The sequence below is a fragment of the Macaca thibetana genome, chromosome 6 (assembly GCF_024542745.1).
Source record: "Macaca thibetana thibetana isolate TM-01 chromosome 6, ASM2454274v1, whole genome shotgun sequence".
In the NCBI taxonomy this organism is placed as follows: Eukaryota; Metazoa; Chordata; class Mammalia; order Primates; family Cercopithecidae; genus Macaca; species Macaca thibetana.
In genome coordinates this window covers 44,566,560-44,584,620 of record NC_065583.1, presented here as the reverse complement: position 1 = coordinate 44,584,620, position 18,061 = coordinate 44,566,560, and the positions used below count along the sequence as shown (strand labels likewise).

At 44.9% G+C, this 18,061-nt stretch overlaps 1 protein-coding gene across 1 annotated transcript in view; it reads right to left on the bottom strand.

Moving 5' to 3' along the window:
• Positions 1-18,061, bottom strand: part of SPOCK1 (SPARC (osteonectin), cwcv and kazal like domains proteoglycan 1) — a 616,468-nt gene that overhangs the window by 150,576 nt on the left and 447,831 nt on the right. Inside the window, exon 5 of the mRNA XM_050795625.1 lies at positions 9,940-10,054. Within this exon, the coding sequence (XP_050651582.1) occupies positions 9,940-10,054 (115 nt within the window). The remainder of the gene's footprint in view (positions 1-9,939; positions 10,055-18,061) is intronic.

Genomic DNA, 18,061 nt, shown 5'->3' with positions numbered 1-18,061 from the left:
AATTATGACAAACTCCAACTTAGTGGGATCTGAAATAATGACCCATAACCCAGCATCACCAGAGCATGCACGTGAGCAGTTTTCTGAGCTAGTCCTGCTGAAGCAACTACAGGAAGGACTCAAGCTCTAAAGCATTTCATCACTGTCACCATATTCAGAGATGCCCTCCCCTGGTGCCTGCCAAGAAAAGGAATCTAGCTCCAGGCCAGAGGGTCCCCTGTCACTTTGCTGTCCACTTGGGAATTCCTCACAACAATGGAAAGTTTGAGCCAGGTCTCCTCCTTTCCTTCAGGTCAATGTCACCATTCCCAAGCTGGACTTGAAGTTCACTGGGAAGCATGACACCACAGCACCTCCAGCTGTGGATGCATCAATGGACAAGGCAGGCTGAGAGGAGAACTTCTCATTACTTGGCAACACAGCAACATTGGGTTCAATGCATACCCATGAAAAACCTCATTTAAAAGAGTGCCTTGGAAAGGTGCCAAGGTCCCCAAACTAATTAACTTTCATCTCTCCTGTCCCTCTGTGTACAGAGGGCCTGCCCTGCGTACCCTCTCTCCATGAGGAACATTAAAGACAGAACATTAGCTTGAGAACATTCTATTTAAAACAAAAGTCCTTCTGAACATAGCCTGGAATGTCCATCTAAATCATCCGAAGTCCATTTTCCGGCCCAGAACCCACATGGTCAGCGCCCCAGATGGGTCCTACTGTGGTGGCTCATATCCATAAAGAATGTTTTTCACGGTTCATTGGTTGGATTAATCTGATATAAAATGTCTAAACTGAAAACCTCTGGGTTTGGATCTTGATGAGTTTCGGCAGAACAGCAAGTAAGTGACAGTGGATTTATTAACAACAAAGGAGAAGGAAAGTGATTAAAGAAAAATTAAAATGAAGTAAAAGTGGGAAAGTTCAATCTCATAACTTTTATAAAAGAAGATTATATCGGCTGGACGTGGTGGCTCACGCCTGTAATCCCAGCACTGTGGGAGGCTGAGGCGGCGGATCACGAGGTCAGGAGATCGAGACCATCCTGGCCAACATGGTGAAACCCCACCTTTACTAAAAATACAAAAATTAGCCAGGCATGGTGGCACATGCCTGTAGTTCCAGCTACTTGGGAGGCTGAGGCAGGGGAATATCCTGAACCCGGGAGGTGGAGGTTGCAGTGAGCCAAGATCATGCCACTGCACTCCAGCCTGGGCAATAGAGCAAGACTCCATCTCAAAAAAAAAAAAAAAATGACATTGTTTGAGGCCACACAGGCTCTGGTCTACCTGAATACTAAAAATTATCTCCGGCCGGGCGTGGTGGCTCAAGCCTGTAACCCCAAAACTTTGGGAGGCCAAGACGGGAGGATCACGAGGTCAGGAGATCGAGACCATCCTGGCTAACATGATGAAACCCTGTCTCTACTAAAAAATATAAAAAATTAGCCAGGCGTGGTAGCGGGTGCCTGTAGTCCCAGCTACTCGGGAGGCTGAGGCAGGAGAATGGCGTGAACCCAGGAAGCGGAGCTTGCCATGAGCTAATATCGTGCCATTGCACTTCAGCCTGGGCGACAGAGCAAGACTCTGTCTCAAAAAAAAAAAAAAAAAAAAAAAAAAAAAAAGTCTCCAGAGCTTGCTAGGAATTTTTACTCAAGATGGGCAATTTAACATCTTTAGTGAATTGCAGGGGGGCTCAGGTTTGTTATTTTCTCAATGTTTAGGGAGAGATGTGCTCATATAGCAGTTCACGCCTGTATGCTGCCCAGCAAGTCCTGATCCCTAGTGGAAATCACAGCTAGTAATTATCTATTCAAAATAGGCACACCTACCTCAACCTCCTTTTTCTAATCCGCTGAAATTCGATGCAGGAAATACACCAATATGTACATTCCTTAATAAGCAAGGACACCAATAAATACAGCAACTGCAGCCCCATCATTCTGGGCAGAACCGCAGAGAAGGGCAGTGTACTTAATGCCATTTTACTGGAAATGGAGGTAGGAAATCAGAGGGCATAGTTAATCAATCCCTGGCCCTGCCATTCCCAGCTTCACAGACACTTGACTTATTAGCATCTGAGCATGTGCACATCCTGGGAATTCAACCATAAAACATTCTCCATCTCCTACAGATAAATCATGGCTCAAAAAAGATGGTGATCCAGTGCTTTGGGGTCAATGGAAAATATGAACTGCCCCTTCTGGAAGCGTTTTTTGTTGTTGTTGTTGTTGTTTGTTTATTTGTTTTCCAGCAAGTACAGCCTGGAGGGGAGATGACAAGCTCCCAGGGCAGAGTCTCTGGTTCTTGAGGGTACATCTAGAAACTACCAGGTCAGGCAGGAGGTAGGAGTCTCACTGGTCGACCTTGCCAGGTAAACCTGCCCCACCCACCCCCATCTTCAGATGGCACTGAAAGCATGTTAAATGAAAAATGGGAAAACAAGGCAGAACAAGGTGAGTGTGACACATTTTACTGGTAGTCTTCTTTTGTTATTTTTAAAATGTATTTGTAGGCCGGGTGCAGTGGCTCACACCTGTAATCCCAGCACTTTGGGAGGCCAAGGCAGGCAGATCACAAGGTCAGGAGATAGAGACCATCCTGGCTAACACAGTGAAACCTCATCTCTACTAAAAATACAAAAAAATTAGCCAGGCATGGTGACACGCACCTGTAGTCCCACTTACCCGGGAGGCTGAGGCAGTAGAATCGCTCAAACCTGGGAGGCGGAGGTTGCAGTGAGCCAAGACTGCACCACTGCACTCCAGCCTGGGCGACAGAGCAAGACTCCATCTCAAAAAAAAAAAAAAAAAAAAAAAAAAAATTGTATTTGTAAAACCAGCCTAGCGAATTTGCCTGACAATGTGCAGGATCTGCCTCTCATTCTGTTCCTTAATCCAAGGGACTAAAAATTCCACATAATTATTCACATCTCCATTATGAATTGCATTTTACTCTCTGCTGCTCGTCATTAAGATCATCTAATCAATAGTCTTCGTTTCAGAGAGAAAAACAAAGGAACAGAGGAGTTAAGTGGCTTGAGTTATAAAATCTTGTTCAGTGAAGGCTCCACAAGCAGCTGGGTCCTTACCCTGAGCACAGCCATAAAGTGCTTCTGCTGTTTAAAAGAAAGAAGAGAGGGGCTTGTGGGTTTAAAGTAATTAAATATCTCTATGTTTAAGTGACATGTGGTTTGAATGATTACTTTCGGAAAAGCCAAGAAGGGGAAAAATGAACTCAGAATTATTGCTTTGGGCACAGAAAGAAGAAACAGGTTTAACATCAGGGCACGGACTAGTTGCTTTGCAAGGGGCAAGGACAGGAGAAAAGGTCCCAGGCATCTATATAGCAGCACCTCTAGGGCCAGGAACAGATAGGCTGGGGCGGGGGAGGGGCAGTTATCACTAAGGGAAATGCCCGTCAGGCTCCTGGGAGCTTGCCCCATGACTCCACAGCAGAGGAGGCTGCGCAGCACAGGCAACGGGCATGGAATCTGGAAGTGCACTGACCTCCACTGTGGTTCCTAATCTTCCCCTTACTGGCAGTGTCCAATTAGGACAGTTATTTATAGAACTTCAACAATCCCATCTGTAAAATGGGTATTATAATACCGACCTAGCAGACTGTTGTGAGAAGTCGGTAAGATTCCTCCTGCAAAGGGTGCCTAACACAAGACAGGTGGTCAGTAAGTAGCATCCTTGAGCCAGCCACTTTCCATCTCATCTTCTTTACTGTCCAGTGGTATTTATTTGCAAAACAACAGATCACAGTGATGATGTTTCTGTTTACAAAGATGACTGATTTGGAAGAGGGAAACCCAAAACTCCTTGCATTAATTCCACAATCAGTGTAGGGATATAGCACCAAGCTCTCATTGGCACCCTATCCAGACCCAGAACACAGTAAATGAAGATCCTCTGAGCTTAAAGGAGGACCCCCAAGCAATGCATGAGCCACTTGGAGAAGGGGCATAAGCTACCTAAATATAAAATCATAGTAATGAATATGGACACAATCACTCTTTGGTCACTGGCAATGCCTTGACTTGTGAAGTGCCAGAAAGCCATCCAGACACCCAGGAATTACCCACTTCCTGCAAGGCCACGTGTCTTCCAAACCTCGACAGCTATGTGTATGTATAATCAACCAGTTCAAAGCCCCTGTAGCAGGAGGCAGTGCTTTGTTGTAAAACAAAACTGAGATGAAATAACCATCATCCTTTCAAATCTCCTCTGAGAGTTTGGTATTTGAGGCACATTCTGTGATGTACTTCTCTCTGACCTCGAACACTTTGATTCCTTTTTTCAAGTTCACATAAAAGACAGAAAGCTCTCAGATCGGTCTACTGTATCGAGAGCCTCGACTGGATCTGAATTCTTTGCTGGTGTGGAGAATTAGTTGTTATTCCAGATAGTTAAGAAGCGGAGATAAAGGGCCATTACATTAGAGAGGCCCAGCCCATTGGGAAGTCGGGCCATGTCTGCTCCTTATTTAAAAACAGATTAGTTCCCACTGCTCCCCAAAGGCTTGAAGGGTATACTTAGATATTGTAAGTTCCATCCTGACATCCCTCCCTCCCATTCACAATACACTTGCAGAATTTGAGAATGTGGCTTGTCTGGAAGGCTTAAAACAAATGCTTCAATTTTCCATTCTCCAAATGAAAATCAATGGCAACAGAGAGGTAAAATCAATGTTCAGCGCTCTGTAGGGAAACCTCCACCCTCTGCCTCACAATCTCCCACCCCACAGGACAATAAATCAGAACCAGCCATGCAGACTAGCAGAAAATCCCTGAGGGCAGAACCCTCTGCAGGCCTGAGGACTTTCTGTTTATCCCCCTGTCCCCTAAGAGAACATTTTTCTTAAGAATGCCTATGAGAATGTTTCTAAAACCTAAGTCAGGAAGAATAGTACAATAAAAACCCTTCTTCCGCAAACAACCCCATTTACCAATGGGATCCTGGCCATCTAAGACCAGAGTGTGACTTAAATGTCTTCCAAAGGGTCTACTTTATGATCGAGCCTTACAGAATGCTTAGGCACTCAATGATCACTGCTCTGAGGACAAATAACCTGTTTTCTGTCATCACAGACTGGTCTGTGTTCTCTAAAATTTCATGTAAATGGAAATTGTACAGTATCTCCCCCTTTGTGTGGGAGGTTTGTCTTCTTTCACTCTGCCTAATTGTTACCAGATTCATCCATTATGTTGGATGTATCAATAGCCTATTTCTATTTACTGCTGAATAGTAATCCATTATGAGATAGACCACAATCTGTCTACTCTCTCACCTCTTGTTGACATTAAGGTTGTTTCACAGTTTTTATCTATCACACATAAAGCTGATATGAACACGCAGGAGGGAGTCTTTAAATGCACGTATGCTTTCATTATATTTTAGAATCAAATCTTTTGTTGTACATGTTTTGCAAATATTTTCTCTCAGAGTGACTTGTCTTTTTCATTTTTGTAAAAGTATCTTTAGAAGACCAGTGATGAAGTCTAATTTGTTGCTTTTCTTTTTGCATTACCATTCAGGCTTTTTGTGTCCTACTTAAGAAATCTTAGTCAAACTCAAGGTCATAACTCTTACGTTTTCTTCTAAGCCTCTTCCAAGACTTCTAAAAAAGCCTAAGCTCTTATATTTAGGTCTATGACTCATTTCAAGTTATTTTTTGTATAGTATGTTATATAATGATTAAAATATATATCTATATTGCTTGAGCCCAGGAGTTCAAGGTGACAGTGAGCTTGGTATGATCATACCACCGCCCTTCACCCAGATGACACTGTCTCAAAAAAAATTATATCTGCCAATAATTTGTAGTATTACCAAAATACTCACTTAAAAAATTAACTAAAGAGGGCGTAATAGAAATTTTTATATACAATATAGGAACCACTTGATCCATTTTGACAAAAACACACCAATAGAAAAAACTCATGATGGAAGAATGGAAGAAAATATTCTGCAATATTTTAATTAATTTTTAGATAGTGTGACCATTGCCTATTTCTTGTTTCTTTTTCTTTCTCTACTTTTAATATTTTCTATAACAAGCATCAACTATCATCACACCAAACTAATTCAAAATTATTTTAAAGTAACCTACGAGAAGGCTTCCTGACTCCCAGCGGTCTTCACATTGCTCTTTTGTGCATAACCGGCCCCTTTAGAGAACTTGAAAGATGAACATACTACAAAAATCTGTCCCCCGCAACCCCACTCAATATTGCTTAACAGCGGGAAGGTGTGAAACAAAGAATTTCCAAAGAGAATTCTCCAAAGAGAATGTGAGTTTACCTGAAACCAAATACAAATGCCACCCTAATCAAGGAGAAGAATTCCAGCAGGGGAGGGCTGGCTGCCTTGCTTGGCCCCCCACTGAAATTGCTTGCCTGCCGGCCCTGACACACTGCAGTCACAGATGTGTGTGTCAAACAGCTCCTCTGTTCACTCAATCTCCGCAGGCAAGGAAAGCTAATGAAATTCTCTCACTGATGTGCTCACTGTCCTTCTGTCTTGATCTGCTTGCAAAGATAGCCTAAGTCTGGAGCCTCATAATCAGCTAACGGCTGGCCTGGCTGCCTCTCTGTGTGCACTCCTGACTGTCTGGCAGGTGAGATTTGCCTCTTGAGCTGCTGCAGAGGCCAACTTGGCTGGTGAGATTGCCTACAGATGTTTCACAGAGAGAAAGATTACTTCCCTGATTGATGAATGAATAGAGTTGTCAACATGGTTTCCCTGGTCAGAGGGGACCCCTGGAGTATAATGTGGAAGGACAGATGTTTCTTCTGGGAAGGTGTCCAAGACCCTTCGAAGAGGTATGCACTCAACTGATATCGTGGGCTGAGTGATTCAGCCTCTAAGAGGAAGAGAAGAAAGGCTGGACATACAACCACAGCAAACACACTCAGGGGCTTCCTGAGCCAGGCTGCCTCTCAGACCTTGATAAAGGAGTGGGCATGCCATCTCAGCCAGCACCTCCTCTTTGGGCTTTTTCCAATGAATCGATGGGTCCAATTATCAGAAATCCCATCATCTTCTTAGTCTACACCTGCTGTGAACTGTAAAGGGGGCAGCAGAAATGATGCTGTCATCCTCACACTAAACTGCAAAGGCTTCCTCTTGCAGAAACTGCAGAGGCAGGCACAATCAAACTGGGTAGGGACCAAGGCACCTGTAGTGAGTTACTTTGTAGTCAGTAACTTGCAACTCTGGAGATTTCTGGCTGACCTTCCGAAATGAAGTAGACAATAATAACTATTACCATAATTGTTTCAGTAATTGTACGAACAGCTGTCATTATTTGACACTAGACTATGTACTTTACACACCATCATTTTATTGAACACTCAAACACACACACACAATACTCTGCAAGGATTCATAAAATTTATCACCCATAAACCCTCCCTGTAAGAATTACTAGAGGATGTGTTCCAGCAAATGAAAAAGAGGAATGGTAGAAGCACTGCCATTGAACCTATTTAACAGATAAAGAAGCACAAATTCAGAAAGATGAAGTAACTTGCCAAGGCCACTTGGAAAAGGAAATAGCCAACCTGGGAATTGAGCCCAGATGGGTCTCCTTCCCAAATCCATGCTCTTAGCCACTGTAATTTTGTGGTCACCAGAAGATGTGAAAGATGAGGATTACAATTTTCAACACAAGCACAACAGTGTTGGTGCTTCCAACACAGAATCATGGCATGCCCAGAAAAACACCATTTACACCTGGATATGCATGAATATCAATGAGGTTGCTGAGTAGGTCTCAAACCGATTTGAGTTTAAAACTAAAAATGTCTTGTCTAACACTTCCAGAAAGGGCTATATTCTGCATTATAGGAGGAAACATGCAATGGACTCCCCATCTGACACTTACACACACACACACACACACACACACGCAACACACATGGCTAAACAACCTAGAGCACCATCCCAAAGGGTATTCGGGTATTTTTAATTAATATGGCCACATCTTCCCTCCATCCAAGAAGAAAGACATTGCATGCAGCAGCAGATTCTACGCTAGTTTTCTCAGATAATATATACCTTAAAAGGAACTTCAAATAATAAATCCCCCCAAAAATATTTTTTTACATACAACTCCCCAATGAACTTGACTTTCCTTGGGGGTAGGAATAGAGTCTCTTGTTTACCTCTGGAGCCTTAGTGCCTAAAGCCTCAATACCTTTTCATTGAATGTCATTGAATGGATGAGCAGACAATAACAGGTAAAATGAAGACATCAACATATTGTAGTAGTGAAAACCATGAACTTTGGAGGCAGACAATCCTGGGTTTGAATCATGCTGCTGCTTGCAAACAAATTACTAATGCCTCACTAGCTTCAGTCCTCTCTTTGGAAAGCAGAGACAACATAAATACCAAATTTACAAAATGGCTGAAAGAACTCAAAGAAACAGTGCTGAGCACAATGCTGGCACAGGCTGAAGTCTTTCAGGGATGCAATCTAGCTTTACCACCAGGAAAACAGTTCAGTCTGGGGACAGAGAAAAGCACATTATGATACCTTGCATCTTGCTCTTGTAGAGACAAAGTCTGATTATTTTAAAAATAACCTTGACAGTGACCCAGAGCAAGATGGCCCTGGAGGCAAGGTCTACTGCTGCAGGTGCCAGGCTTAGAGAGGCCAGAAGGGTGTGGGGTGAGGGCTGCTCTAGATGCTCACCTTATGTCAGGAGCACCATTTCTCTGCCAGACCATGATTTCAGAGGGCAGGAGCTCCCCAGGCACATCCAGAGGGAACCATTTACAAGATTGGGGGAAATTAAAACATACCCCAAGAGGAACAGCCAAGGGGACCAGCATTGCTTGGACTTCAGGAACAGAGGGAGGGGATAGGACCCATTCTGCATGGTCCCAGCTCAAGCTGGAGATATAGAGCAAAAGTTCTCGGTGGGGAGCAGATTTAAGTGGGAATCTTTATCTATATTCAGAAAGGTTGCTTTATTTGCCTAAGGTGCAGTGCAAGTGAGCGGCAAAGCATATTACCCCCTTGGGAAATGGACACGGGTAAAAGCCCCATTGTGACACCTCTCAATTGTACAGGCAGTACAGGGAGAAATGCAGAATATGCACTGAAATTGCCTTCCTCTCATCCCTGCCCCATCCGACTCCCTTCTTAAAGAAAGCCCGTTTCCATGTGTATATTTGTTTGCTTTCATGCTTCAGGTATTTTTACAGGACCGAAGGAAGGAGCAGTCTGAATTGAAAGGCTGCATCCATCATTTGTGAAAGCCTGAACCCACTGAATAGATGATGCTGGGACTGGAGTTAGGGGAAAGAGCAATGACTTTAAGGACCCTGAAGAAGACGGGGGACACTTCCCCCTGGGCTGGGGAAAAGAGGATATCAGGGGCTGTACCCTGAGGAAATAGCATGTTCCCAGAAGGAATGGTGGTGTGGTGGTCCTGAGAAAGCAGGACCCAAAAACCAAGGCTGGCAAAGATGCTACATCCGATGGAGACATGGAAGCAGAGAGTTCTTGAGCCTCAAGGGACCTCGAAGAATCATCACAGTGAGGCTGTCAGTGCAACCAGGAGACTAAACACTTGGCCCCTGTTTTCTTAGTTGTAAGTTTCCTGGGTCGTGGCATCACTCTGGGAGGAGAAAGGTCCCAATAATGACCAAGAAGGAATTTTCCCCTCATCTGTGCAGATCCGGACTCAGAGTCAAAATGAAGCCGATTTAAAGGAAATAAAGATGGACATTCTTTGTAAACCTGTGTTTGAGAACTGAGATTCCTATCATAGTCGGAGTACAGGCACCAAACACCATACAAATGGCGACCCTAATACTATGCTCTCCCCTCCCCATATCCCCACATCAAAGACTAGAAACCCTTAGATCTGCCAGCTGCAGAATGCCTCCCAGCCCCCAGCCCCCAGCCCCCAGCCTTCCTGCCTTACCTGGGGAGCAGGTGCTTACGACTGACACACAGGGCGGTCTGGTAGTCCTGGGTCACACACACTTTGTGAGGGCTGCATTTCACCTTCAGGCAGGGGTCCTTGGATGGGTCCAGGGCTGAGGCAAAAACAAGAAGGAGGGCGGGGTTAGGACCTCCAGGGACATTTAATTTTTCTTTTTTTTTTTTTGGTTGAGATGGAGTCTTGCTGTGTCGCCCAGGCTGGTGGACAGTGGTGTGATCTCAGCTCACTGCAACCTCCCCTTCCCGGGTTCAAGCGATTTTCCTGCCTCAGCCTCCCAAAGTAGCTGGGACTACAGGCGCTCACCACCACACCCGGCTAATTTTTGTATTTTTAATAGAGATGGAGTTTCACCATGTTGGCCAGGCTGGTCTCAAACTCCTGACTTCAGGTGATCCACCTGCCTCGACCTCCCAAAGTGCTGGAAGTACAGACCTGAGCCACTGCACCCGGCCTTAATTTCCATTTCTACTTAAATAAACAGGTAGAAAATAAACCAACCATGTGTTTGCCCTCGGTGCTGTTCTGTGAGGCTGGAGGGGAACAGCATGAAAGCCCAAGCCTGGGGAAATTCTGTGCATATCACACATTCTTCCTCAACATCAGGGGAGCAATTCCTTTGTGCTTTGGGTGTTTCAGCATCTTCAGCTCAGGCAGGAATTACTTTTAAAAAATCCTTTCAAATCTTATGTGATCCAAGAAACAAGAGCTACTTTTACCTCTTTGGTTATGAATCTGGTGTTGCTTTTTATGACTTCATTCATGCCTAAGTTTACTCATTTCCTATAAAAAGTCCTTGAGGACAGAGTTTTTTGCTTCCATTCAATAAACACTAACTATGTGCATAAACAACCTATTTTAAGTTTTTGAAGAACTTCAGGATGTATGAGACAGTTTGTGCTGTGCAAAGTTACAATGTACCAGGGAGTGGAAAGCTTACACATAAATATTTATTGTGCAAGGCAGAATTAGATAAGGACCATGACGGGCATATAAAATGATAACAGAGCTCAAGAGAAAAATGGAGATCAATTTCTAGGGCAAGGATTGGTGAAGCATTAATATGTGAATTGGATCTTGAAGGATGGGCAGGATTTTGAAAAGCAAAGATAGAAAAAGCAATCCAGGCAGAGTGAACCGGCACAGCGAGTGCAGGGAGGCATGTTCGGGCAATCATAAGATACTCAATCTGACTATTAAGTGTGGTTTTTGGGGAGGCAGTAATGAGACGGGAGGGGGTGGGGGGAGTTGATTCAAACAAGTAACTCCAGAAAGGGTCTCCAAAGACAGCAGTTCATATATTGCAACATTTCCTGGAATAGGCTGAGCAGCAGGCCCTCGGCTAATCAGCACTCTGCATGCTGAGGTGCACATGCTCATCATTGGCACAGAAGAGGCCTCGGGGAATTCTCTACAAAACAAAAGCAATTGTGCCATCTTCCAGCTCTGGGGCCTAAAGCCTATTAAGTAGTAAATCTTTCATAACTGCTCTCCACAGTCAGGGAAGGTGATGTCTCCCCATGTCCTCCCCATGCAAACATTTGGTTAAACAAATTGGTATCCTGAGCAGGTACAGCAAAACTTCTACAAGAAATGACATGGTCAAAAAACCAAACCAAAACAAACATAAAGAAATGTCACAGAGCCCTCAATCATGGACTCTTAGCCATCCTGACTCCTCAGCATGTAGAGGACGTCACCGTTCCTCTCTTCCTGCCCAGGCCCAGAATCTGCACGCTACTTTCTTCAGATGCCTGCTGAGAATTTCTCAAGAGTCCTGAACACACAACATCCAAAGGTATTTCTGCTACTTGAACAGCTTAGCTGGCTCCCTCCACTGCTGCAGCTTCAGCAGCTGTAAACAGAAGCCAGGCTGCATTCTCAGGCCCATCTGGAAAGTAACAAGACCCAAGGCCCAGTCCTAGGGGAGTCACCTGGTAGAGTCTACTCCCCAAGGGATGTGGCTCTGATACTTGGATCTTAGCAGAGAGAAACAGGCTGTGAGATAAAAGAGGCTGATTTGAGCCCCAGGGACAAAGTGTTCATTCACTCAGAGCTCTTAAGCTGAAGGCAACCTCTGCAAGGCAGGTGGCAGGGCCCTGTGTCTACCTTCAGAGTCTTCCCAGGCTGGGCCTTCCAGAAACTTGCAGCAAGAGCTTCCTGGTCCTAAGTGGAACTCTTTTGGTTCCTGGGGATGTCTGCATGAGAAGCCAGGAGGCTGGTGTGGTCTCAGCCCACCCCACGCCAAACCTGGGACTACAGCTCAGCCAACTTTGACTCGTTCTCCAAGAATCATCCAAAATTGAGTCAACAATTAAGAATGATTACCAGATGACCAGTAATGATGAAAATTTCTCAAGGGTCCTGAACACACAACACCCAATGGCGTTTCTGGGCCTTGAACAGCTTAGCAGGACATGTCAGTCCTTCATTGCCCATTCTCACACTTCCACACACCACAGGATGAAGACATTTATAGATCTCAAGAAACTTGGGGACTAGACCACTGGCAGCCTCAGTCATAGTTACCAGATGAGGTATTTCCCCCAATACATGCCAAGTGCTGCAGCAGAGAACTTGAGATTTTCACTTGAGTGGATGTCAGAGATGGACAAAAACAGGCTGGCCTAGGGTGATGGGTGTCAAAATCTGCAGTGCTACATGACAAGTTTTGTGGCAGAATTTGAGCTTATTTTTGCCTCTGCAGCCAACTTTGTTAACATGCCACACTGCCCCCCGGGTGGTCTCAACCGACAGTGCAATCACAAGGATCAGGAATCAGCTGAGCAGAGCCGGGAACAGCACAGACTCCAGGGCGGTGTAGCTTCTGTGACTGAACCCTGCCTCTGCTGCTTGTTAACCTTGCTATACCTCACTTTCCTCTTCTGTGAAAATGGGGATAAAAACAGAACCTGCTATTGCATGGTGGTTGTCATGAACATTTAATGAGTTAATATCTGTAAGTACTTAGCACAGACCTGGAACATGCTAAGCACCTCATATGTGTTTATTAAGTTGTTTGTGTTTGTCTTTTGTTCCCAGAGTAAATAATGAGTTTTCATAGTAACAAAGAACCATAGTTAACACTCACCGAGTGCTTTTGACATACAGGCAGTGAACTAAGCCCTCTGATTGGATTACCACATTTAATTTTCATAGCTATCAAAGGAGGTAGCTGCTATTAATGTGCAGGTCTTAAAAATAAATTGCTAATGAGAGATGCAGAACAAACCTGGGCTGTGACTCCAGAACCCAAATTCTTCACCAGGGTATGCTCGAAGCATGAGAATCTCCTACTATCTTCTTTTAAAAGCTGATTGGGGGGCTTACCTCACACCAAGGGCCCAGGTGCACCATATTCTTGAGAGGCTTTTGGGGCAGAATGAGACTTACTGGGTAAAAGGAGGGGGCAGCCAGGTGAGCTGGTGCTGCAGAGAATGGTCCATGATTCCCTCTCAGTACGCCCCACAGGATGAGGTCACCAGCCCTGATCTTCCCCCAGAGGGTGGGGTGCCCAGCTCTGGACACCTGAGCCCTCAGCCTACCGCCTGTGAATGCAGCCATCCCCCAACTGAGTCAAAGGAACCATGGTCTGGTCAATTTTGTTCCTATAGTCTTGCCATCTGTCACCCTACCTTAGGCTAACTCCTGTAGACCACCCTCCACTTCTGGAAGCTAACATTTCTTTAAAAACCAAAAACCTCCAATCCAAAATACTAATAAATAAAAACTGTTCATTATTAAACTCCCTACACATACTTAACAATTTGCATACAGAAATCAAGTCTGCTAAAAATCAATTACTAGAGTCTGAATACTTCAAACCTGTATGCAAACTATTTAGAGTAAATGAACTTCACAGAGCAACAAAACAGTAACAAATCAAGCTGTCAGCGTTTGTTTCATCACCTTGCCGCATTTTGTTTTTGAAAAACAGCAACACTGGGATTGAAAGGGGATGAGGAGTGTCATTTCCATTTAAACGCAGGCCTCCCAAGTACGTTTTTTCTAGCAGCCTCAACGCTCAGGGTGACGGATGCTCCTGAAAGGCACCCACCCAGCACCGGTACTGGAGAGGACTGTAGCGGCACTTTGTAAAGAGAAGGATAAGAGATCCGAATAATAAGTGGCATTTGAGAGGCCTTTTAATAAGTAGGGGAAACTGCAGGTGAGAAGGTAGGAGAGACAGCTGAGCGTGACAGCCCTGAGCAGGGTTCAAAGTTTCCTTGTCATGGTGCTACTGATTTCTTGGGGACCTTGCTCTAAGTTTCAATCTCTCTCTGCATACGAGGAGTGACAGGATGCAGACATCCCCAGAGGATGACAAAGCCCTGTGTCCTCTCTACCTCTTCTATCGCCAAACCTGCAGGACTCCTGTGGACCCAAACAGGACAGCTTCCCTAGCACAGAGCAGGTGACCACCAAAGGTTAATTTTATCTTTCCCACCTATATGCACAAGTATTCAAGAGTCAACTGGCACCCAGCACATATCCAATTATTTTTTCCAGAATGACTTTTTACAGAAACTTTTCTCAAGGAACAAACCAAGAATGAATTAATTTAAAGAGATTGGTTAAGCTGTAAAGCACTGAATTCAAAAGCCAGTTAATTACTAGTTTCATGTAACTTTTTTTTTATTAACTTTATTTTTAAGCTCGCTACTTGGTCTCAATTAAGGTGGTGATATTTTAATTATCTTAATTGTTTCTGAAGTTGTTTTTCAGTGCAACAAGTTATTTTTTTAATTAGCGACATTGATTTTAAAATCCCGAATCAAGCCTTTGCGCTCTCCTTGAGCACATCCTGTAGGCTAATTGGCAAAGGGTCATGACACCTAGCACAGCAGAGCTTGATACCATCTCAGAGATGCTGAGATGAGAAGAAGGTTCCATTTTGTGGGTTGGCCCAAAGGGTTCCTCACCTGGGGCAAATCACACACATTTGTGTTTATTCAATTAACATTTACAGAGTATCATTCAGTGTGAAGCATCTTTCTGCAGGCTAAAGGTGGATACAAAGAGGTGAGCAAAACGATGTCCTTCCAGCTCGCCAGGGGTTCACTGTTGAGCACTGTTGAGAGGAGAGTTCTATGGGGGACAGGTGAGGTACCTAATTCAGCCTTTCAGGGGGTCATGTGAGAATTCCTGAACAGACTGACATCTATGGAAAAGTAGGTTCAAACCAGATAATAGGATGAGGAAGAAGACTCCAGACAACAGGAAGCTGTCTTTCCAGGGGTAAGAAAGTTTGTGGCAGGCTTAAGGAATCCAAGTGTTTCCTCGGGCTGGCAGAGGTTGGAGCAGGCCAGTGAGTAAAAAGCCTGGAGAGGCGGCTGAGCCTGGTCCTGAAGGGCCTTGGAGCCACAGGGACCATGCTGGGGAGCCAGGGCCTTTGAGTTCCACCATGCCTTCAACCCAGCATGCAAGAACCTGTGACCAGACTAAAGTCGGGGGAGAGGGGCAGGAAGAGGGAACCCTAAATATGCATTTTATGTAGAAAGTGGCACTTAGTAAGAAGAGACACACTACATATATTCTTGTCCTCCAAATGACAGAGGATGTCAGGGCTGGAGGGCCCAGTGGTCCTCTTAGAACCCCTTTTCTCCTGCCAGGAACCTCCTTCCTCCCTCTCCCCAGGAACATCAAGCCACACAGGATTCTGGGAGGCACAAGCCTACCGGCTGAGACCAGTAAGCAAACGATTAATCTAAAACAGCAGCATGAACTCCTGGCCCACTCTGGTGACTTCCAGAATCTTCCTCAGGTCAGAGGCCCCTCGATTTGCAAAAAGTCCACCAGTTAAAGATGGCCTGTTGTCTCGCTGTTGCTTTTAAGACTGCTCTCTGCCTGAGTCATGCTAACCCAAGGTTCATGTGAAGAGCAGACACTCCCAGTGATTCATTAGGAGTGACTTAATGGACGACTGACAAAGAAATTACTCCAAACTGTGAAAACCTCGTCAAGCTCAAGCTAAGAGCAGGAACATTTATGGCAGCTTGTCTGTCCCCATGGTAACCCGTGCATGCATCTTGCCTCCCGCGTCTCCAGAGAGGCTTGTTCACCAGCTGACGACAGAGTCTCTCAGAATATAAAACAGAAGATTCTGCCCATACAGTCTTTGCTGTAACCAGGGAAGAATGGCAGCTTGGAAAACCTCCTCACCATTCTTTCCTTTCGTATTCAAGGGGCTGGCCAAGTTCTCCCAGGACAAATAAAGGGCCTATTGGTCATGTGCCTGGATAGGGCAGAGAGCAGAGTGACACCAAGATCGGACTCCTGCATTTAAGGATTGGGGAATCTGTGGGGAGCGACACGGGACAGGCAGAGACAAATAGGCAGAGGATAAAAAGATGAGTCTGACCAAAGATAGCCCTCCTGGGAAGACACCTTTTCTTTCCCCTTTCAACTGAAGGCCTGGGGACTTCTTTCTGTGTCAAAGCTAAAAGCATCTTCTCTGTTACATTGTGTGTGTGTGTGTGTGTGTGTGTGTGTGTGTTTGTGTGTGGTCGGGGAGTGGGTTATAAACTGATAACAGCCTTTTTGGGGGGCCAATATTTTGCTTGTGCCCTTAAATGATAACAATTGTTAAACAGGTAGATGGGTGTATAGAAGTTTATGGTATCCTCTCACCATTTTGGTACATATAAAAATTATAACAAGCAAAAAGGGAAAAAAGAAACATCCTATGATCCAGCAAGTGAACATATTAGGCAAAAGTGTTCATCTTAATAATCTATAATAAGGGGAAATTATAACCATTTGAATGTCCATCTGTGTTAGTCTGCTCGGGCAGCCATAACAAAAGTACCACAGACTGGGGGCTTAAACAACAGAAATTTATTTTCCCACAGTGCTGGTGACTGGAAGTCTGAGATCAGGGTGCCGGTAAGGTGAGGTTCTAGGAGGGCTCTCTTCCTGGCTTGCAGACAGCCAGCTTTTTGCTACACGCTTACATGGTTTTTCCTCGATGCAAGCACTTGGAGAGAGAGAGAGTCAGCTCTCTCTGTGTCTCTTCTTATAAGGACACTTATCCTATCAGCTCAGGGCTCCACCCTTTGGACCTCTTTTAACCTTAATTACTTTCTTAGAGGCCCCCTCTCCAGATACAGACACCCTAGGAATTGGAGCTTCAACATGGGAATTTGAGGGGGACAAAAACATTCAATCCAGAACGCCAACTGTAGGGAAATGGTTTAGTTAATTACATAATACATATTTTAAACGTCATGCAGCTATTTTACAGAAACTAGCAGATCCATATTTGGTAACATAGGTAGATATTTATGATAAATTAAGTGAAAAGGCAAGTTGAAGATGAGAAAACCAGCTTGAAACGGTAAAGTAACTTCCCAGCACCATAAAGCCTTGACGGCAAAGCCACTACTCAGAACCAGACCTGCCTTCTTCCAAAGGAAGTGCCTTTCCCTTCCCTACCCTTCCTCTCCCCATAGCCACAGCCACAGCCTCCGCCCTACTCCCAGACCAGGGCCCTCAGTTTCTCCTGATTGCCCTCTATCTCAAATCCTGTGTGCAGCAAGGAGACAATGACAAGCCGTGACCGTGGCCAGGGTTCAGAGCAGGTGCCCAGCCCTGGGAGATCTTGGCATTTGTCTCTGAGATGAAGGAGTTAAGCACTACCCACTACTGAGAGTGGCTGGGAAGAGCTTGGCCCCTCTGCTCACATGCAAAGCAAGACATTATGAGCAACCACTGATAAGCCCAACATGGTAATTTACACGTCCTGATCATTAGAAAAGAAGGCATTAAGAGGGGTCTGCCAGAGCAGCTGTGGAAATGTGAGTCATAAAACCAACGATCACAAAATTTTATTAGCCTGGGCAGCCAAGCCTCCCTTCTCAAAGCTGTCATCTCACATTTTCCCTGCTCCCCAGCTGCTCTGACAAGGACCCTCACTCAGCATTTCCATCAAGAAATTGATTTCCCTTTGAAAGTGGGGTGGGAGTGCGGAGAGGAAGTAGAAGGAGAGGGGGGATAAAATAGAAAGGAAAGGGAGGGAGAATATTACATACTCTGTCACCTAATTAGGGGGCTGACATGGAGACAATGACAACCACCAACTATAGAATAATGTACTATTATCCTA